The following is a 21,774-nucleotide window of genomic DNA, read 5'->3' as shown; positions in this document are numbered from 1 at the left end:
GCCGCCCTTGCCTTGGCATGGCCGGGAGGGGCGGGCGGAGGGCGGCGGGGCGCGGCGCGGCCATGGCCCTCACCGGGCAGCCGCCGGGGCCGCGCCGCCCGCAGGTAACGGGGCACGGCGGGGGAGCGCGGCCCGCTCGCCCTCAGCGGCTCGGGGGGCGCCGGGGGGGGAAGGGGAGTCGCTTCCCTGGGGTCCCGCTGCCTTGGGATGGCGGGCACTTAGCTTGGCAGGGTCATGATCAGGGATGAGGGTTCCCAGGGCTGTGCTGTTTGGGAAGGGTGGGAAGTCCGCGCTGCGCTCGAGCGAAGGGCGCCAAAGCTGGCCTTGTGGAACTCGGGTTCACGAAGAGGCACGGGCGGTCGGGACGCTGTGGTTTTCCTTAGTCCCTGCCGAGGTTTGAATCGGGTAGCTTGGAACGATGGGCCAAGGAGGAATAACTCGCGCAGTGACATTGAGGATCAGGTTAGACGAGGCTCTGGGTAACTTGAGGTGGCTAAAGATCGTGGAATCATTAAGGTTGGAAAAGACCTCTAAGATCATGAAGTCCAACCGTTAATCCAGTACCACCGTGTTCACCAGTAAACCATGTCCCCAAGTGCTACATCCACAGGTTGTTTGAACACTTCCAGGGATGGTGACTCAACCTCTTTCCTGGGCAGCCTGTTCCAATGCCTGGTCACCCTTTCAGTGAAGAGATTTTTCTAATATCCAATCTAAATGTCCCATAACAAAACTTGAAGCTATTCCTACTTATCCTGTCATTTGTTACCTGGGAGGAGAGACCAACCCCCACCTGGCTACATCCACTTTTCAGGTGGTTGCAGAGAATGATAAGTTCACCTGCATTTCTCCACACTAAACAATCCCAGTTCCCTCAGCTGCTCCTCAAGACATTCAGCAGCTTTGATCTTCTCTGAATACACACCTCAGTGTCCTTGAATTTAAGGACCCAGAACTGGACACAGGACTCGAGGCAGCCTCACCAGTGCCGAGTACAGGAGGACAGTCACTGCCCTGCTCTTGCTGGCCACACTATTGCTGACACAGGCCAGGATGTCACTGGCCTTTGTGGCCACCTGCGCACACTGCTGGATCATGTTCAGCTGCTGTCAGCCAGCACCCCCAGGTCCTTCTCTGCCAGGCAGCTTTGCAGCCACTCTTCCCCCAACCTATAGTGTTGCCCGGGGTAGAGGATATGGCACTTGATTTTGTTGAACTTGATGCAACTGGCCTCAGCCCATCAATCCAGCCTGTCCAGATCCCTCTGCAGAGCCTTCCTGCCCTCAAGTAGTGCAACACTCCCATCCAGCTTGGTGTTATCTGAGATGTCCCTGCTCATGGCAGGGAGGCTGGACTAGATGACCTGTAAAGTCTCTTCCAATCCAAACTCTATAAAGAATAAGGTGTTTTGTTGCTATGCATAAAACTCAACACACAAAACTTGCTGTTGAGGAGTGCTGCAGGTTTTTGGGGCAAGTAATACAAGAGATTTACCCCAAAGCACCGTGTCCTGCACCTACGCTTGACATCAAAGAAAATGAATTCTAGGGTGAGGTTCCCTTTGTTTTGCTTCTTTGGGCACACCCATGCTCCCACCTTCAGCCTGCATCTTGTGGCAGGTAGGAGTGTGTATCTGCTTCCTCAGGCAGCATCCTGGGCCTCTGGCAGCAGCACAGAGGGAAGGAGTTCAGAAATCTGGACTGTCTGGGGCACAGGTGTTACTTGTGAAAACGCAGTGACATATCAGGACCATTAACATTTCAGAGAGATGAATATGGGACAGGAAGTCTCTCAGCCTGGCCATGACAAAAAGCTGATATCAAATTTCATAGTTGGTGGTTGCTGGGCACTAGCACAGCAGATCTCCATCCAGCCCCCAGGAGCTGGGTGTTTTCATTCTCTCTGTGTTCTCCAGTCTCTGTGTTTGGCACTAATTGCCAAATGAGTGTTTATTGCCTAAATGACTTCTGAGTCCAGTTTATGCAATCAAGCAGTTGTAGAAATGCATTTTAAAAGAAATCTATACCTTATAACAGCCATGCTGTTTTGTGTCACATTTCCTCTGATGTTTGCTATCTGGAGGAGAAATGTGGATATAGGAAGTGTAAAAATGAATATCCTTAGAAATGTTTTCCTTTCTTTAATTTAAGAGAGTGGACCAAACCTCTGAGTATGCTGTCTCTGAAGCTTTTTCCCTTCAAAAATCAAGATGTCCACAAAGGCCTTGGGGTCCTGTGACAAGTTTAGAAACTGCAGAACGGCTGCAAATTCATCGTGAGGCCTGTGAGGAAGGTGAGATAAAAATTCTGCTTGCCACAAGGTGCCTAAAATGAACTGCTCTTGATCCAGATTTGTGGTTCTGACCTGAATAGGCTCTTGCAAAGCTTGAGTTCACAAGAAACAGTTTAGGGTAAGATGGCTTTCATCTAATGGAGAATGGCGTAAGAAGGATCAATTGCAGGAGTTCAAGGCACATCTTAAATAGCATACCTGAGAGAAGGATAAAATCTCTGTCTCCTGGAGACACCAGCTCAAGACAAGGGTAAGAACTGCCCTTGAAGATACACTGTGTGCTATAGGAAACCAGGTGAAATTACCTGACATATTTCTGATAGCAGATTAGCTGTGGAAATGGAGTTGCCCTGTGTAAATTTCACAACTGTGAAAAGTAATGTGGTTTGGTTTTGATTCCCATGCAAAATTTTTCTCGCCAATTACCTAACTAAATATTCCTTTTGTAAAGCCTGCAGCCAAAAGGGCTTGCTGAAGTTTGAAAGCAAAGCTGTGGTAGATTTAAAAAACAAAAAGGAGGGAAAATATCACCCATCAGTTCTAGAAATATGTCTGCAATAGAAAAAGCTGATAGGAGACAGGATTTTAAAAGCTTAAAATTCTTCTAAGAATCAAAAGTTAGCATTACATAACAAGATGACGACACATCTTAAGATCATCTACTTCAATCCAGGAAGTCAGCTTTTTCACTTGTAATCATCAAGGGTTCAACTAACAGGATGGAATACACTTAGCTGCTTACAGTGCACTGTCTGAATGCATTATACAGCCAATGGCTCCAAAGGAGCTGTCTTTGCTGTCATGAAAAGCCTTGTCATTTCCTCTGGTGGAAAGGTTGCTTGCTTCCCTCATGTTTCTTTATTATTTTTGTTTGCCCTTCTCTGCCAGGATTTTCTTTTTTTATAGCTACCAATCCCTCAGAATTGTTCCTAGCTCAATTGGAATGTTTTCACCTGGAATCCATTAGTACAATACTTAATGGTAGTAACTACACAAAGCCCACTTTGTAAAGAAAGGTATCGATAAGAGAAGTGCCAGAAGAGTTTTGCTCTAGTTTTGAGAAGATCACAAATCCCAGTCAAAAAAGTAAACCTTCCCCCAGTGGCACATTGTTTTCTGCTCTTCTTTTTGTTATCAGATATATTTCCCTGTTCCTGATCTGGCTGGAGAGATTATGAAAGAGAATAAAAGTGATTTGAAGGACAACGAACATTAGATTTGTGTTTTCTTCAAGAAACTCACTGTTTTCAAAGAAAGTTTGAAAAAGGCTTTATTGCCTTAGAAATATTAGGGAGCATCTTCACTTTGTGTTAGGAATAGCAATTAGGAGCAGGTGCTTGCTCCTGTGCATTGGCTGTGTGTCTGACACTGTGTGATGACTCCCGTGGAGTGGCTGCTGAGTGAGATCCCAGCTCTTTGTCCATCCTCACCGCATGGATGGCTGAGGATGGCTCCGCTTCTCCTGGGGCTGCTCCTGATGCCTTGCAGTTTACAGCCCTGTGTCCAGCTTCAGGAGCAGCTTGGCCACCCATGCAGCAAGGCCAGCTGGTTTGTTGAGGCAGCAGACACGTGAGCTGACGTTGCTTTTGAGAAGAAACTCTGGAAAAGGAACTTTTTCATTTTTCCACAGAAGAATGGAGATGCCAACAGTCCACTGAAGGACTTCATACGCAGTTTTTCGTTAGGCATTTGAGCTCACCAAGGAGTACCGCATCCATCATGGGTGCATTCCCGTAGCTGCAGTCTTAACCCTGAGTCCCAGGTGAAGTTTGCCACCTGACAGATCTGTAATTAGGCTCACCACTTGTTTCTGTGGTACTTGCAAAGGGCTAACCTGTACAGGAAGCAAAAGTTTGTCCCAACAATGATTCTTTTGAATTTAACATACGACAGCCTTGGCTGCACATGTGAAAACCATCTAAGTGTCTGCAAATGCAATGGTAAAACTATGAAAGCTATCTAAATTATGAATTACCTCATGTGAATTCCATCTCCTTGATAAATGCTAGAAAATAATCAGAAGTGATCTAAATGCCTGCAGAATCATAGTAAAAATGAGGTGGAGAAGAATTCATTTCTTATTTACGTGACTGGGAAAGAGTTTGCCACCTTCTCTTCCTGTTTTTTTACAGATCAAGAAGATAAGAACAGAACTATGAGGTTTATTCAATTTTCTGTGTCAGATCAGGTTTCAGTCATTCCTAGCATGTGATATAATTATCCTAAACTATTACTAGTTTACACTTAGCCATATATTTTTTAAGCAAGTGAAGTCATCAGTCTCTTTCTTCATGGTAGCCCAGGAGCTCCTCAGTAACTGGATGAAGTCCCAGCTGCAACTGGAGCTGAGCGATGGAGAAGAGGACATTGACTCTGTCCTTCAGGAAGAGCCTTCTGCAGCTCCTCCAAAGTATGAGCACTTTGATGGTGAGAGCACTGCAAAGCAGGTCCTGGTTTCCTCTCTGAGGTTGTGCTGGGGAAGGAAGTCAGGCCTTTGGTTTGTCACACTGAAAGGTAACAGTTGGTTTGAGGTCAGGACAGTGGACTCAATAGAAACAGGATTATATGTGATTATTTTTGTCCCCCAGATCTTACAGCATCTTGCTGTAGGGCTGCATAAATGCACCTCGTAAACATTCAATGTCTCCCTTTGTAAAAGAGAATTTTTTTTTCTTTTGTGAACAGGTATTTTTGAGGCCTGTCCAGTTTATACAGCCGTTTGAGATGCTCAGAGGCAAGACAGTAAAAAATGGATGAAACATTGTTACCGCTCTAGCGTGTTCAATGGGAGACTGATTAAGGCTCTGGGGATAAATGGAGTGCAGTCAGTGTGTCCGTGTTCATCAGAAATGCATTCACGCTCTGGGGAAGTGGTCTCTTTAATTACATTAGGCTTTGTGATCTGAGACAGAAGGGTTTATTCGTTTCAGAGTAGCCTGAGATAATCTGAATTTCTCATTTCAGACTTGTGCAGCTATCTGGAATGTGAAATGGAAAGTTCCTCTGTCCAGAAATACCTCCAGCATCTTTTGCAGAGTGAAGCTGTGAACTGTGGGATAGCAAAACACCTTAGACTTGAAGAGATCAAGGAAAAAAAACAACCTGCAGATCCACGAATAATCATGGAGCTCAGACACAAGCAGGTGAGCATGCAAGGCAGCTCAGTTAAAAGGAATAAGGTGGAGGATTATAGGATTAGAGTAAATGCTCAGTGATACCTCCCAGTATTCTCTCAGAGCCTGCAATGATCTCTGACTTGGAAGCAGCTACCCAAAGATACTCTTCCACAGTTCAGCTGAAACTTTACTGCATTTCCCTGGGCACATCAGCCATTCAGCAGTAGCTTGCAAAGTCAGCTTTCACTAAAACTGTTGAGGTTTTCCCTCTTTTTCTGAAGACTGACAAGAAGAGCTACCACAGCAGTCAGTTCTGAGTTTGCTCCCATTAAGGAATATTGATTTAATTTCACTCTCTCACATGGAGTGTTTTGCTGGTCAAGAGCACAGTCTCTCCAGTCAGTGCCCACTATTGAGCAAGCCAAGAAAGGCTTTCTTGCTTAATGTGAAAGGTGGATTGTGACCCACCCTGGCAGTGTACAGTGAACTTCAAATTCTTCAGCCTCTGGTGTTTGCTTTGACTTTTGCCAATTTTCTCTTGCCCAGGTGAAAGAAAACCGAATGAGGCATCAGAAGGCTTTAGAGCTTCAGAGACAAGAAGAGTCCCTGAAGAAAGCAATTCTGTCTGAGGCCAGGCTCCGAGCACAGGAGGAGGACAAAAGGAAGGCCCTGCAGGCTAAGAAGGAGGAGGAGGAGATCCAGAGGGAAATAGTGAAGCTGCGAAGGGAAATGGCTGAGAAGAAGCACACTGTGGCAAAAGTTTGGAGAATGTAAGGAAGGGTGTGGGGGGTGTGGAGAGGTGAAAACCACTTAAAAGGTCCTTTTGTTAAATATGAGAGTGGTGGTGATCCCAAACAAAACAGCTGTTACTGACTTTGAACTCTCTCAAAACCTTTTAGTTCTCTGTTACCAACATCAGTGGCAGAGTTTTTCATGAGTGGGAAGGTGGGCTAAGAACAGTGCTATTCTCCCCTCAGCCATTACAGTATGTGCACTGAATCACAAAGTAGGAGTGTGTTTGCACCACTGTGCATTCTCTCCATCAACTCTGTGGCTGCATGCAGCCTTGTTAGGATCTAATGCCACATGAAAGCCAGTCCACAGAAAAAAAATAAAAGAAAAAACGTCTGTGTTGAAAGTCTAGTGCTTGTAATACTTTCCCTGCTATGAAAGAATAAATAGCATTCTTGGCTGAGAATTCTGCAGACATCATTTTTTTCTTCTGCTGAGCTTGTATTGTCACAGAGATGTCACTTTTAGGGATGCCATTTATTTACTTAGGCAGCCCTGTGATTGTAAATCTTCTTATAAAAGTGCTTTAATGAAATATTTACTGAAGTAATTTACTATTTTCTTCTGCCTTCCATGTTTAGGAAATGCACCAGACTGGCTAATCTCTGGGCTCCCAGACTGTTACAGAGGTGGTTTTTAAGAAGGCCAAGTTAAAATAATAAGCAAATTTCTGAGCTGTAGAGTTGGTGTTCTTACAATTGGCCAAAAAGAGAAGGTATTAGATTGCATATCATGATATTAGGTCTGTGTGTTTGTTCACTTTGCAGGGAGGGGAAGAGACAAGAAAAAACTCAGAAGCTGTCAATGCAGGAGTTGTCTGCTGTGTCACCACCCCTGGTCCTGAAGAGAGAAGAGCAAGGAGAGGAGAAACAGAGAAGGACTCAGGAGTTGCTGCGCAGGATTCACATCAGTAAGCAGAGAGTGAGCATCACCTTTCTTTATCTGAGACTCTGAGCTACCTTCCCCTGGCTGCCATATGCAAACCTGAAGTAAAAAGTCCTGGTTATGCAGAATTTTTTACTTTTTTTAAAGACCTCTAGATAGCAGAAAAATAGGAAAGCAGGGCCAAAAGTGAATTGTAAATCTAGGAGCAAGAAATCCTGAGGTGCCAACCCCACTGGGCCTGTGCTTCAAGTATTCAGTGGGACATTTCACTTAGAATTGTGGAAAATACATGGCTCTCAAGACAGATAAGACCACAACGGCTTCTGCAATCAAAAAATAAGGAGATGTAGAGGAGGAAGTGGAGTGAGATTTGTTTTCCCTCAAGAAAGGAAATAAAAGGGGGAAGTGGCAGAAAAAAGGCCTGAGAAGCCCTTATTGTGTGCATGGGAAGGCATTTTAAAGATTGCCTTGCACACTCGAGTTCAGGAACAGGGAGAGGAAAGAAATGCTGCAGTCTGGGATGAATTTTGAGCTGTGGCTGTGAGAGTTGGTGCACACCAGTAGGATATTCTGTGTCACTGCGACAGCTCTTTCAAGGCAAACAAATTTTAATAATTCCTAGTAGGGACCTTTTTGTTTCACCTTCATTATTCTGGTACTATGGTCAGCTCTGGGTTAAATGTGTATCAAATACTCACAACTAAAGAGTGATGTTTTAGTACTGAATAACTTTATATGGGCAATCTCAGCCAAGGAAATAAATTTCCTGAGTGTAGGTACGAATGCCATTCATCACATGATGTTATTAACTAATAGAACAGTCATCATCATGGATGTCTATATATCTACATCTAGAGTTTTTTTCAGCAGAAGAATCCTGTAGATTTGATGGTGATTCTCCTCACAGCTCAATCCATCTGCCATTCTGCTGGATTTGGGCTTGGCTGCTGTTTAGCAGTACACAGCCTCTCTCCAGCACAGTCTAAGCTGTGAAGATAAGCCTGTATGAAACCACAGAACAATTCAGGACTGGAATAATGTGAGAAGACACAGCTTGGCTGAGCTGAGCAATAGTGACATTTTGATTACTTTCCTAAAGCAGAAAGAAACAGCTAATGCATTGACTTTTTGTAAGTCTCCATTTGAAGATTTCAGCGAGAGAGGAATGCAATTAACACAAGGCACTATGACAAAAGGGGAGCAGCAGAGTCCTGTAAGTTGACCCACTTGGAGGATCAAAATGAACAGTGTCTGCAGTGACAGGGCTAGAATTATGGGGTAGATTAGATAGCAAATTGCTGCTCTGTACAATGTAATTTACTCCCAAAGGCAGCGAGTCTAATTACACAATAGGGGAAAGGTTTGGCATCCTGCTGGAACAAGGATAAGCTGAGGCCGTGTCATAAATTCACTCTAGGAAGTGTCTTGATTTTTGTCTAAGTTAAATTTATTTTTTAAAAGCAGCAGTTATTCACAGAGGTGTTCTTATCTGTAGTATCTTAGACATTTTCTAGATTTGAAAATATTTTCCCTGTCTCTAGAAATTGTATGTTCCTCACCCATTTCATTCCTTTATACTTGGTGAACTAAGTGTATTTCACTCCAAAGCATAGAGCCCCTTGGTATGATGTCTCTTTCTAGACCCTTTCTGCTTTCTGTAGACCTACACATGCTCTGCACTACTTCTTTTTTTTTTTAATCCTCAAGATAATTGTTGAAAATGAGGATTCTAAAAAGCATCTCAAAAAGGAAGGCCAGAATAGGCAAAGGGCAGAGAGGATCAGTATTTGTGTGACAGGCTGTGTCTTGCTCATTGGTTTTCTGAAACTCTTCCATGCAGTGCTTGCAACGACATTTCTCTGCTTGGCTGAAAGTCATTCTGGAGCACAGAATTAAAATGGGAAAAGCCAGAGCCCTTGCTGACTGGAGATGCCAACTGAAGGCCCTGCGAGCTTGGAGAAACTATACTTGGGCCCAGAAGGTAGAGCAGGAGACACAGCAATTGGAAGTTCATCTCCAAGATCAAAACAGGTAGTGCCCCTTTACTGTGGAATTCCTCCTTCTGCAGCTGTACTTGGGTACAGCAGCGATCAGGGACTATAAAAGGAGCTTGTCAGTTATCCAGCAGGAGGGAAACAGCAGCTTTTTGAGAAAATTGCTACACTGCCTGCAGTCTGCCAGAGGCGTTGTGGCACGGATGAAAAGGAGGACAGATACAAACAAGAGCTTTAGCACTTTCCAACAAGCCTGTGTCTCAGTCTCTGTAGGTATCTTTCCTAGAAAACTCACCCTGGCTCGCTTTGGATTCCAGAGAATATGAGTTGCCAAATTGATTCTTAATTAATATATTTGCTGTTTCAGTAGAAGTACAGCAGAGATCATTTTGGCCAGTGCCTTTCATTAAGGAGGCTCTTGGATGAATTCCCTTGCATCCAGAGAAAATACTTCCTTTCACAGGTGTCTGGCAGGCTGCAGTGGTGAGACACTGTCACTTCCCCATATGCAGCTGGCGGGGGAACACGATCCCTCTTCTGCAGCTATCCTGCATCCCAGAGATGCCACAGGAACTGGCAAAGTGTGAACTAGCAAAACGTAATTCAGAATAGCAGGCATCCTTTCTGCCCTCCCACTCCTCCTTGCAGGAGCTCTGTACAGCCTCAGAGGGCCTTCAGAGTTAAGCAGCAAAAAGACTCAGGAATTGATGTGGCTTCGTGCCTGTGCAGAAGCCTCACCCCTGCCATAACACAAATGCTTTCTCATTCAGGAAGACCCAACTGGCTGTGGCGCACAACCAGCGACGCCTCCTGCGCTGCTGCTTTCTGGCTTGGCAGCACTGGAGCCGAGTGGAGACAGAAAAGCGAGAGCTGCAGGTGAAGAGGGAGCAGACAAAGAGAAAGATGGAACAGCTGCTGGAGGCTGTGTCACTGGGGAAGGGTGGGGACAGGCCACGGGAAGCTAACAAGCCTGGGACAGCAGAAGTAAACCATCATCAAGATTTACAGCAAGACGAGGTAAATCCTTCGCATGTAGTTTTGCCTGTTGGCATAGAAGAACTTTTAGAAAGTATTTACTTTATGCAGTCTGAAATAGAGAGTACATTGTCCCAGAGGAAAGCTTCTTTCCCAAGATGACCCCCCAAATACCTGCCTGCAACTGTTCAGGAGAGAAGTCTAGAAATCAGAGGCGAATGTGAAGGACAATGGATAAGTTTTAAAAATAATCTCTAGTGCTGCCAGGGAACAACCCTTCATGTACTCTGAGTCGCAGTGAGGATCCCACCCCCAGATCACTTTTACTGAGAGATTAGTTACATCTTTGATGCCAGCTTAGACTTAAAAAGAATAACTTGACTGCATGACAAGAGGTATTTTTCATGCCAGTACAGCTTTCCTGCTTTTAACTATGGGAAAAAAAAAAAAGGTTGTCACTAGCTGTTTCAGGATAATGCACATCACAGGGAGGTAAGAGAGGAGCAGAGGTTGCTTCCTTAAATTGTCATTTGTCAGGTTGGATCCCCACCTTCCCTTCAGTCTATAAAATCTGTACCACATCAGTACTCTAATGTCAGTATTAGAGCTCACACACACATTACAGCTCAAGCTTTCTGTTTGCTTAAGTGTGAGCAGAAGTTGATTTCTTTCAGTGCTTATACTATCCTAGTAGGCCCATATTTTTCTTCTGCTGCACTGGTAAAATTTGTGCTCAAGAAATGGGACTGAATTAAGAGTTTAAAGTAGGAATCAGAAAGCAGACCTTGTAGCTGATGGCTCTTCAGAGAATGACCATGTGTCAGAAAGGTGCAGCCTCATTCCCCACTGTGCACCTGTTCTGTGGTAACATTTATCAAAGCTGGAAAAGAAGCATGAGGAAGCAGCACCTTGTAGACTTCTCTTCCATCTAAAGGGGACTGTTCAGTAGATCAGCTGTGTAGATCACTTCAACAACTGCTTTTAATTTTATTCTCCATCTGAGCACTGAGCAGGGACAATGCGGTTCAAAAGGGAGTGTGCTAATCCCCAAGAAACGAGCTGTCCTAAGATGTGCTCCCTAACAAAGTAGTCAGAATGTATTCTTGCCAAAGATCTTGCCTAATTAGGATTTTTTTCCTCCTGGTGAAATGGCACTCAGCTCCTTAAGAGTTCTTTTCCACAGCCTCCATTTTGTGCATAATGGGACCCCTCTGGCCTGACTGGATAAAGACAGCTGAGATTACCCTACTTCTCAGGCATCTCACTACATTTGCATTAAAAAAACCACTATGCAGGAAGGGCAGAAGAGTGCTTGGTTTTAATCAATGCCAGATTTTCCTCATTTCTTTTTTTTGTTTTTTTTTTTTTTTCTCCTAGCCAACTGAAACTTGCCTCTTACAAAAAGAGCCTGATCAGACCAGAGACCAGTCTTGTTGGAATGTTGTTCACACATCTCATTTCTACAGAAACCCCAAATTTGCCTGGGAGATTACCATTAAACATGCAGCCCTGAGTACCCAGGACGAGGCTATGTACAGGAATCAAATAGCCACAGTCCTCCAGCATTTTCAGGCACCCAGTCCAAAGACATCTCCTGCTTATGGTAGTCATTTTGAGCACCGTCATGCATTCCAGCAACGTGTGATTGAGGAGCAGAGGCAGCAGATTCAGAAACAGCAAGAGCTGATCCTTAAACTGCAGGAAAATCAGAAGCTGAACAGAGATAAAGAAGAGGCAGCAGAAGCTATGCCTGTTACCCAGACGTTTAACAATTCTGTTTCTCAAACCTGGGAGGAAAAACAATCCAGATGCAAGAATACAACACCTTTGAGGTATACGCCCTCAATAAAGCAGGGTCAGTCATCATGTCTCATTCCCACTCAAGATGAGCCAGAATTTGCAGACACATTTCAGTCATGCTAGTGCTATCTGCTGTTTCTCTCAGCTGTGACTTAGCCTCAAAGGAAGTATCAGACTGGCTGCAGTTCTCTCTCCTTCTCCCTCCCTGCACTGGCTCAACATCAGGTGTTCCATGCAGGACCCTTAGAAACAGCAACACCAGTGTCTCCCATAGTAGCAGTGGGGATTTATTTAGTTATGAAATAAGAGAGCCTCATCCTGTGTATTTGGGACCATGCAGGAGCCCTGGAACGCAGGGGAGTTCCTGTGCAAGGATGCATCATCAGTCCCATTTGAAGCAGAAGAAAGGTGTCAGGGATAATGCAGCACAATGGAGAACGGAAACTACAAGGCCATAGGTGGTAGGTGTGAGACGTAGTTTGACTACATTTAGTGAAGAATTTCCTTCCTCTTTTCTTCCATAGCCCACCTGATTCTCGTGGGCCAGAAAACACAAGGGCAGCAGTGCAAGGCAGGAGGCCCTCCAGCCGGCTGACCTCACCTCATCCCATACTGAAAGGTATTGTTCTAGATGGAGCAAACGCTATTCCAGACAACTTTTTCTCAACAGCTTGTATGGAAATGTCTGTCTTTGCCTCAGCTTTGCTGGTTGATGATACTGTGCAAGTAAAATTTTGCACTTTCCTTCCCAGTCTTCTGACGAGTGCTGTGAGAGGAGAGGGTGAGCTGTTTTCCTGTCTGAGTCAGGCATCTGTAAAACCTGGGACACTGCACACCCCTCATGTCCACACTTAATACACTGTTGTGGCACTTACTCCTAACACCTGTGGTTGTCTCTGCTGTGACAAGACTCCAAGAAAGCGTACAGGGTTTTTTGCCATCAGTCCCTTCATTATGCATCCAAGTAACACTTAAATTAGCCAGTCATTTTCATCCAACTTTGATGAGGTGTTGAGATTTCAGGACTTAAGTGCCTAGCCAAGGTTTTGTGAGACAACAGCAGCCAGGCTGGGGAAGGAGCTCCAGACCCCTGCCTTTTGTAAGGTATCTCCCCTTCTCTGGCCACACTGGAACACAATAAACATGCAACAGAGCTTTTTCATCAGTTAGCTAGGATCAGGGTTGTTATATCTCTAGGTCAAGTTCTTCTGTATCAATGCAGGGTAGCGACAGTCTGCATGAAAGGTTGTCTGGAATATGATCACTGTGATGTTTCAATAGTTTTGGGATCAGCAGACCCTTTTGGCCATGACAGCTGGGCATTAATAGTTGTCTTTCACTACCTGTGTTCAGCTCCAATGCTACCTAGTCCAAGCTGTCATTCACCTGGATTTGCCTGAACTCTGAACACCTTAGAGACAGCAAGCATATTTTCCAGAGCATTCAAGTACTTGTGTTTAAAGATCCCCAAAAAAATTCAGTAAAGAAATTATCACTGAATGGTTTTCCCTTGGCAGAGAATCCTGAGACAGCTCAGAGGAGAAAAGAATCTGAGGAAACATACTGTGGTCTAAACACTTCAATGCCTACCAGTTACTGATTGCTTCAGGTTGTGCTTTGTTTGCAACTGCAGAGGAAGCAAGCACAGGTTCCCAACTCCTTTGCATGTTCTGTGTGTAATGCCTTTGCTGATGGCCAGCAAGATCACTCCATTGCAATTTATCTTCCAGAAAAAGCATTAAGCAGTAATTTCTTACTAGTGGGACCAAGTACCTGTATGTTACTTGTGACTGATGCTGTCATGAAATTGCTTTTAAATAAGCAGTTAGAGCTTACTGGAGACCTCAGAGCAATTGCTGCTAAACCATGTGCCCTGAGCCTCAGCCCTCAATCAGGAAAGGCAGAAAGGGACAAACCCTCTAAACAATCTCATTCATAACTGAGCCTTATGGTTGTGACTGTCAGCCAAGGAGGGTGGAGAGAAGGTAATTGCCATGGTCCTGAGTCATCTCACAGACATTTATGGGTTCCTTGCTCATGACACTGCCAGCTGCAAGGGGCAGTAAGAAGCAAGTCCCTTTGTGCTGGCACTGCCAGGGCAGTGGGAGCCTGGCATAGAGTGATGCATCCTTTGTTTCTGTAGGGATGGAGGAGAGAGCGATTCAGCGGGCAGAACAGAAGAAGAAAATAGAAGAAGCCAAACAACGAAAAGCAGAGGAAAAATTGGTAAGGGAAGCAGAAAATTAAATAAAGTGTCTTTCACATCATTCCAGTTACAAGAAAAGCTGATTTAACCCCAGAGTCAGGGACTGAGAAAAGGCTCTTTATCCAAAGCAGGAGTTTTATGACTTGTGAGTAAGCAAATGTCCGTCACACATCAAAAGAAGTAGTTACTGCTACTTTTGCAGCAACAGCCCTGCTGAATCATAGGCAGACACTTCATCTTGAAATTGCAGTTCTAGAAGCAGCCTCCCTTACCGCCCCAAACACTTCTTTCACACCTCGCCCATGACCATAGCTTGTCTTTGCTGAGAATGGTAAGGATGGAAGTGCACACAGGGACCTGGCAGTGGTGGGGTTCCCTTCCCTGCCTTTCGTCTCTGGTCACGTGCAGCTTGAGGATATGCAGTCTGACCTGGTAAAAATCTGCAATTTTATAGCAAATCTCTGCTGAAGAGTGAAAATACTGACAATGTTTGTATAGTTAATACACAAATTCTGTGATACACATCCAACAGAGGAGCCTGCTTCAAGTCAGGGTATTAAACTGTTTCTGAAAACATTGCTAGTAAATTGCATTAGGATTAGAAAATGTGATCTTCAGTGTTTGGGGAAAGAAATGTTTGGGTGCCTGTAATGCTGCTTTGCATGTGGAAATGAAACTTGAGAGCAGTGCCTAGGGATTCAGAACTGACTTCAGTAATCAAGTTCTTAATAAATGACTTAGTGTGTGGTTTACTTTTTTTTAGAGGAAGAGTGGACAAATACTATAACTTAGGGCAAAGAAAGATATACATGTACATACATAGAAAAATAGAGAGAGAGAGAGAGAGAGATGTATATAAGTAGTAAAAAGGACAGTCCCTCTTCCCTGTCCCTTCCCACAGTTTACTCTTGAGCACAGATCGTGTCTAGTATGTGCAACTTCACCTGCTGAAGTTTCAGGTGCTGGTCAATATTAGAGGAATCGTAGGAAAGTTGGAAGATCTGTGTTCATAGAAAAGGTCACACGAAACAAATTGAATTTCACCTTTCTCCATTTCAAGGCCCAGCTGAAGGCTGAAGAGGAAGCACGACAGAGGAAGGAAGCCGAGGAAAAGGAAGCACAGCAGGAAAAGCGCCGGGAGGAGAGAAGGCAGCAGAAGCTGGTGACCAAATGCCTCACCTGTTTCTTCCCCTTTAGCAGGGATAGGGAAGAAGATCCATTACCCACTGGTACTCAGTCAGCAGCCAGAGTAACGTGAACTGGAGGTCTTCATTGGTAGAGCAGAGTTCCACAGTACAGCACCCACAACACAGACTCACAATCTGCCCCCTTTCTGGCAGTGCTATGAGGTGCATGCTGTCTGTCTCTTCAGCAGGACTATAGGTCCCAGCTGCTGGACATTCTCTGCTGAGATGCAGCCACATAAGCCCCTCACTGTGGCAGCATGTTCAGTCTACTCTCAGATTCCTTCCACTCTTGTCACCCCTCCGATGTACACAGTGATACCAGTCATAAACACATGATTCAGAAGTAAACAAGCCTGACAGTTATATCAAGGGCACCTTTTACTCTTGGAGCTAACCTAGGAATAGCTGCACTTCATTATTGTTACTTGAAAATGAGTTGTCCTAATAACCCAAATAGCACATTTAAAATCCTACAGGAATTCAACCTACAGCTACTGTTCTACTTGGATTGAGTGTCTTGGAACATTTGACATTCATCAATCAAAAGTAGTGTTATACAGTTAAGAAATACCCACATTCCTCCCCTGCTATTTAAGCTAGATTAAGTGGCAGGGTCCATGCATAAACTCAGAATCATTTCTGGACATGTTTTGGACATCTAAGAAGGTTTCTGCTACATCAGCACTTGTGGGAGCCACAGGTGTCATGTCTGTTACAGTAACTCCAAACTGCAGTGCTGATACACAGCCCAAGGGAATGTCCAGGAATACCATCATCTCCCAGAAGACAGTTTGCATTAGGGGACATGTTCTCCTGCATGGGGCCATGTCTAGTCTGCAGTGCTAAAGATGATGCAGATCCCTATTTCCTGTCAGGTCAGAACCTCCAGCTCCAATATGATAATCTATTGTCATTACTTAAAATCCTCTTTATCCTGAGGGAATTTAAACTACTGCTTTTTATATTGCAGAAAGAACTGGAGAAGCAGAGGAGGCTGGAGAAAGAGCAGCAGCTCCAGAAAAAGGCTAGAGATCACTATGAGAAAGTCCTTCTCAGAAAGCTGGGAATAGTGCCATGGAAAAGGCTGAGGGAGCAAGCCAAGGAAAACCTACTGGTAAGTGCTGAGAGTAAAGGAAATGACTGCTGCCATGGGAGGAAGGGAAAAAGTAGATGCAGCACTTAGCAGAAGCCTTAATAGGCTTTTAGGCCAGGTAGAGATGGAAAAAGCAAAAACTCCCCCTTGCATGCCCTGCCTTATATTAGTTCTTTAAATCAGCCCATCTGACAATAATCATGAAAAGCCATTAAAAACCTGCAGGGATGGCATCCTCATTTATAGCTGATTAAACAGGATTAAACAGAAAAAAAAATTCAAAGTTATATGACATCACCTGCCAGTTCTCTTACTCCACAGCAATGCTTATCAGTGAGATACTGCCAGGCAACTCGAGCTGCAGGAGTTTAACCCCAGCCTACCATCAGGGCTTTCACTCCCTGTGAAGCTGCTGGTACCGAGTTGGCCATTGCTGGTGGCAGGACACTATAGGTGATAATCCAACAATCTGTTCTATCCTGGCCTTATCCTCAGTGCAGAGCAGCAAGTGACAGCTTCTAAGACCTCAATGCAGGAATATCACTAATGAAACATTTCCACACCTGACTGAGTCGGCATCCCTTATCAGGGAGAGACTGATAACACTCAGCTGTATCCTGAAGATCCAGCCAGAGCCCAGGGCTAAATTGGAAAGCTTCCATTTAAGTCACTGGAACTGGAGCTACTCACAGTACTTAACCAGCTGCACACAGGTCTCCAGCTGGGAAGAAGTAGATGGATACAAGCTGTTCTGTATGTCCACCCCGCTGGTCAGCATTATGGACAGGCTTGGACTAAGCTGTTACAGGCCATGCCTCTGCCCCATTCACAATCAGTTAAACTGAGCATCTCATTCAAAAGGGTTTTCTCTAGCAGTGATGCAGCCTGGCAGAGCAAGCAGTCTTTTTCCTTATGCTGACCCCTCTCTGTGGGATCCTCTATGTTACTCCACCTGTCAGAAATCTGGATTTGAGCAGCTTCAAAAAGCTGAGATGATTTTCTAGTGCACCCAATTTTCTGTGGCTTTATACTTAGGCAGTCACCAGTTCAGTTAACCAGCTGCTGTCTCTGCTGTCTTCACTCAGGTGGCACAAAGGCACCACAGCTTGGGCTTGCAGAGGAAATGCCTGATGACTTGGCTGCAGGACACCCAGCAGAGTCTCAGGGAGAAGATGTCTCGAGCTGAGGACTTCTATTCCCATATGTTATTGAGATGGGGCTTCAGGAACTGGCTAAAGGTTGGCCTGCACCACAGTGGAGAAATGATACCAAGAGAGATGGCTGCTGCCATGCCTTCCCCTCACCACAGTGCAATTCACCCACCTGTAGTGCAACCTTGGCAGAGTTATGCCATCCCTATTCCAGCAACATTATTCCCTTTTTCAGAGACCTTCTCTCAGCCTCTCAGTCTTCATTACTCTCTTCCACACAGAATTTTCTCTTACACACTGCTCCTCCATCGTCTCATCTCTCATCCTGCTCCCTGCTGATTTTCCTCTATTCATGTGCCCACTACCCTCCACTGCCACGGTCTCAGCATTGCTTCATTTATTAGGCCAGAGGCTGGGAGAGAAAAGAAGAAAAAAAGCCATTCTCACCTGTTTCTTTGTCCTCCCCAGTACAAGGATTATCTCTCTGCTGAGGAGGAGAGAGCGAGTACCTTCCACACAGTCTGCCTCATGAGGAAGTGCTTCTGGGCATGGTTTGATCATATCATGGAGGAAAAAAGGGCCACCTGGGAGAGGCTGAAGATTGCTACTGAACACAGTAACAAGTGAGTGTTCTAGCAGTTCTAGCATTTTCTCTAGTTCCCTTACTATTGGTTCTTTCTGCTTTAGTTTAATATACCCTGTAGATTATTTTAGGGACTACTTTTGACAGGTCAGCTGCTCCCCAGGAACACATGAAACAGGTTCTATACTACTGGTGTTTTGCTTCTGTGATATGCACAGACAGCATCAGCAGAGGTTTATGCTAAGTTTCCATGCGGCCTGGAAAAGAAAGTGTAATGGCACCCTTCACAGGACTTCTAAATCTGAAAAAAAAAAAAAAGAATATAGTGAAAGCCTAAGTAAGGATAAGAAGCTGAAACTTTCTAAGCTGATTAGCAGATCTGGCCATGCAGTTTCTGCTAAAAGCTGCCTTAAGAAAATCTTTAAGTACAATTATAGCAAGCCAAATGATTGTGTAGGAATTACATAGTACATTTTTGTCCACAGCAGATGATTTAGTTCACAAATCCAAAGTTGATCAACTAGAAATCCTACTTAAGGAGTCTTTACATTTATGCCATCACCAGCCTGACTTGGCAGCAAAAACTAGAGCACTCAGTTCTGCCAGTCATGACTGGAGCTGGACACACCCAGTCCACTCCTTGTCCCATAAAATGCATTCTAGGAGGAAGAAAAAACTTGTCAAAGTTCAGCAGAAGACAGAAGTCTGTTCACCTGCCTCCTCATGGAAGCATGGTAGCTGCATGCAGTCATGAATAGGCTGTGCCTGTGCACAGCCCCAACAGGATCTGCAGCACCTTGGAGGAAGAATGAAAAAAATAAATTCACCTCTTATGTGGTAGAGCAAACCTGTTCTAGCTTGCTGTGTCAGTAAGGTCTGAATAGTGCACAGCTTAACATTAACAAGCCAGCAAACTGGAGGAACCAGGGGAAAGTCAGACCCAGGAAGAGACTGAATTCATTTTACATATCACCTCCTATTAGCATAATCACCTGACATTCTTCTTTATCTCTTTCCCCACTTGCAAAAGGCAGCTCAGACCTTGCCATAACAAACTTCCTTAGACAGGACTGTGGTTCCCTATTGCCCCTGTGGGAACCCAGGGCAAGGGCACCTTTGATGGGGTGGTTAAAATCAGCTAAGAATTAGAGCCCAGCTGCCTGCACTTCTAAGGGGTTGGTTTGGACCAAATGAACCTGCATTTTTCCTAAAGAAACTTCTTTCAGGGGCCCTGTTTATTCTTCAGAATACCTCTTTCATCTTTAGAGTGCTAAGCAAACATCAGCTAATGAATCCTGTCAGAGAGAAGAGCAAAATTCTTGGTGGAGAGGAATAGAAAAGGGCAATACGTTGTTTTTCCCCAGTATGATTGACATACCAGTGAAATGGTCTGCACGTAGATGCTTAACATGTGACAGCCCTGAGTAACAGCAAAGGACAAATCCTCAAGATCTGAATTTCCCCTTCAAACAGAAGTTCTCTTTTGATTACCTCTTACATCATGTACACATCTGCATGTTGTCACTCTGTTCGTTGTGTCCCTAATTTTTTTCAGGAGACTTACACTGAACGCATTCAAGGCATGGAGGCAGTACCCATTACTGATGAAGAAGGAAAGAGAAAGAGAAGAAAGAAGGAACCAGCTACGCAGGAGAGTAGCTGAAATTCTCCCCAACTTCCAAACATGACAGAAGAGAGTCAGAGCTGGGGAGGAGACAATAAGACCAATTCTGTTCAGTGCTATCTCCCTGCTGGCTGAAACAAGTCCAGGGGGAAGGGACTTAGCAAGTGCAGAGGGTCTCGGAGCCAAAGGAAGCTCCCTGTGGTCACTGTTGTTGCAAACAAAGCATAGGTGGAAGCTTATCTGACAATTTCACATTGCACTTCATGGAGTCATTCTCCTCAAGCCTCTGTAGGGCTGTCTTGGCTGGTGGCTATGAAACCCAGACAACCAAAGCCTAGCACAGGGTGTGTTTGAGGCCAAGGCCATTTCCACGTGCAGAGCTGCAGCAGTGACATGAATCCTCCTCGATCTAAGGAAGCACAGAACTGAACTGCACCTCTTTTTGCCTAAGCAGTAACTCGGTGCTTTTTTGTTGGCAGTACTCTGTAGGGTGACAGCTTGTCCAGAGGGCAGACAGACCTGACTGTCAGCTGACCCTTAAGCACTGCTGTGAACTTGGCCACCCACAGAACAGTTTCTAGCCAACTGTGCCAGGAAAGTTTGCATGGGAGGAGGAAAAGGAAGAGCTTCTTTATGCAAACCATATTTGCTAATGATCCAGATCACATCATTCCATATGGAAGGTCTAAAACCTGGGTTCTTTTGCAAGGGGCTGCCTTGTTTGCAGCACTTGCCAGTTGACAAGCACAGTGCTGTGATTTTGGTACCAAGTAGTGATTTCAAGTTTATGAGGCTCAATTGTCATTTAAAGCTGTTTAATATTTCAGGGTATATTGTGCAAGTCTATCGGGGCTGTTTCAGTTGATCCAGTACTTCAAAGAAAAAAAAGACAAAACTCCATGAAAAAGGCAGATTGTAGCTTTTACAGAAACTAAAGCTGACATGATTAAAATGGGTTTCATACTACTGTTTAACCTTAACCTGCAGCATAATGCAGACAGGGTGATGCTGTTCAGGTACACTATGTCTTAGCAACAACATAAGGCAGGAAGCTGGAATCACTTCCCTCTCACAGCCAGATAGGCAAAGCTCTCCAAAAGCATTTGGCAGTACTGGAAGTACTTAACACCAGAAATACAACAGTTTACTGTTATCTTGAAACAGATGATTAGTAAAACCCATATATGCACTGAAAGGTTCCAATAAACCCAAATCTGAAACGAATACAACTGAGCTATTGGTGCACGTTGTGTCAAGCTGACTGAATGGCACTGGACAGAAGGCCAGAGCCAGGGACCTGGACCAGCACTAAGTGCTGCAGACATAGTGGCATAGGACAAGGTGGGTGCCCAAGCACAGCAGCACACTCCAGAGCTTTAGCATCGGGAATTTGTCCATGTGGACACAGGGATGTGGCCAGAAAAAGGACCCTGCCCACAAAGGCAGGCTGTCAGGCAGGCTGTTGGTGCAGGTCTGAAGACAGCTGTCACTCCCAGGTACCTCCCACAGCCATCCTCTGCAACGCCCGAACATCCCTCACCTCCCAAAGGCGCGGTGCAGACCTGACCAGCAGCAGGTCAGACGAGCGCGTTCTCCAGGCGCAGGGAGCTGAAGGTGCCTGCCTGGAGTGTGGGCGAGTCAGACCATCTGGCTGCATTAAGAGGCAGATTGTGAGAGGAAGCACAAGCTGGGAGAGGCTGGAAAACTTGTGTTGCGGGGAAGAGCGGGGAGGGTTTTTTTTGCACAGGACTGAGCCAAACAGGCAGGGAGGAGCAGAGCTGGGGCTGAGCTCCCAAAGTAATGCCCCGATGCAGCCAGCAGCCACACTTAGTGCTAACAGCAATCCACTTGCTCTGAAGACATTCTTCCCCATTGGAAGTCTCTGCCATGTAGTGGCCAACGAGCTCCTGGAACTCCTGAACCAGCCATTATACTCCCATTTTTCTGCTGGAATTTTCCTCCTGACTGGGGCTTGACAATGAACACAGCAAGGAAGGTCTCTGGCCCACCCTCCATCTGGATTTATAGTGTAAAGACAATAGTGACCCAGAGGACAAAAGGTGAGAGAGAGAAGGC

The 21,774-nt window shown here is 45.1% G+C and overlaps 1 protein-coding gene across 3 annotated transcripts; it reads left to right on the top strand.

Moving 5' to 3' along the window:
• The first annotated feature begins 17 nt into the window (after positions 1–17).
• CCDC191 (coiled-coil domain containing 191) lies at positions 18–20,913 on the top strand. 3 transcript variants are annotated; one of them, XM_066175252.1, is made up of 16 exons: positions 18–104; positions 2,151–2,292; positions 4,591–4,719; positions 5,257–5,435; positions 5,955–6,178; positions 6,968–7,121; positions 8,926–9,116; positions 9,850–10,096; positions 11,432–11,886; positions 12,379–12,473; positions 13,998–14,080; positions 15,121–15,222; positions 16,218–16,361; positions 17,426–17,578; positions 17,960–18,114; positions 19,630–20,913. In XM_066175252.1, exons 1-16 carry the CDS (start codon positions 18–20, stop codon positions 19,760–19,762), a joined length of 2,673 nt encoding a protein of 890 aa, XP_066031349.1. In that variant the 3' UTR covers positions 19,763–20,913. The 3 variants fall into 3 exon arrangements, with proteins under 3 accessions (XP_066031349.1, XP_066031351.1, XP_066031352.1); XM_066175254.1 differs by having other exon boundaries at positions 38–104; positions 9,850–9,955; XM_066175255.1 differs by lacking the exon at positions 18–104 and having other exon boundaries at positions 2,198–2,292; positions 4,591–4,702.
• Positions 20,914–21,774: the final 861 nt, after the last annotated feature.

The sequence above is a fragment of the Chamaea fasciata genome, unplaced genomic scaffold (genome assembly GCF_029207755.1).
Source record: "Chamaea fasciata isolate MVZ Bird 193981 ecotype frontalis unplaced genomic scaffold, bChaFas1.0.hap1 SCAF_2, whole genome shotgun sequence".
Classification (NCBI taxonomy): Eukaryota; Metazoa; Chordata; class Aves; order Passeriformes; family Sylviidae; genus Chamaea; species Chamaea fasciata.
The sequence above is the reverse complement of the archived record's forward strand: the minus strand, read 5'-3'. Positions and strand labels throughout refer to the sequence as shown.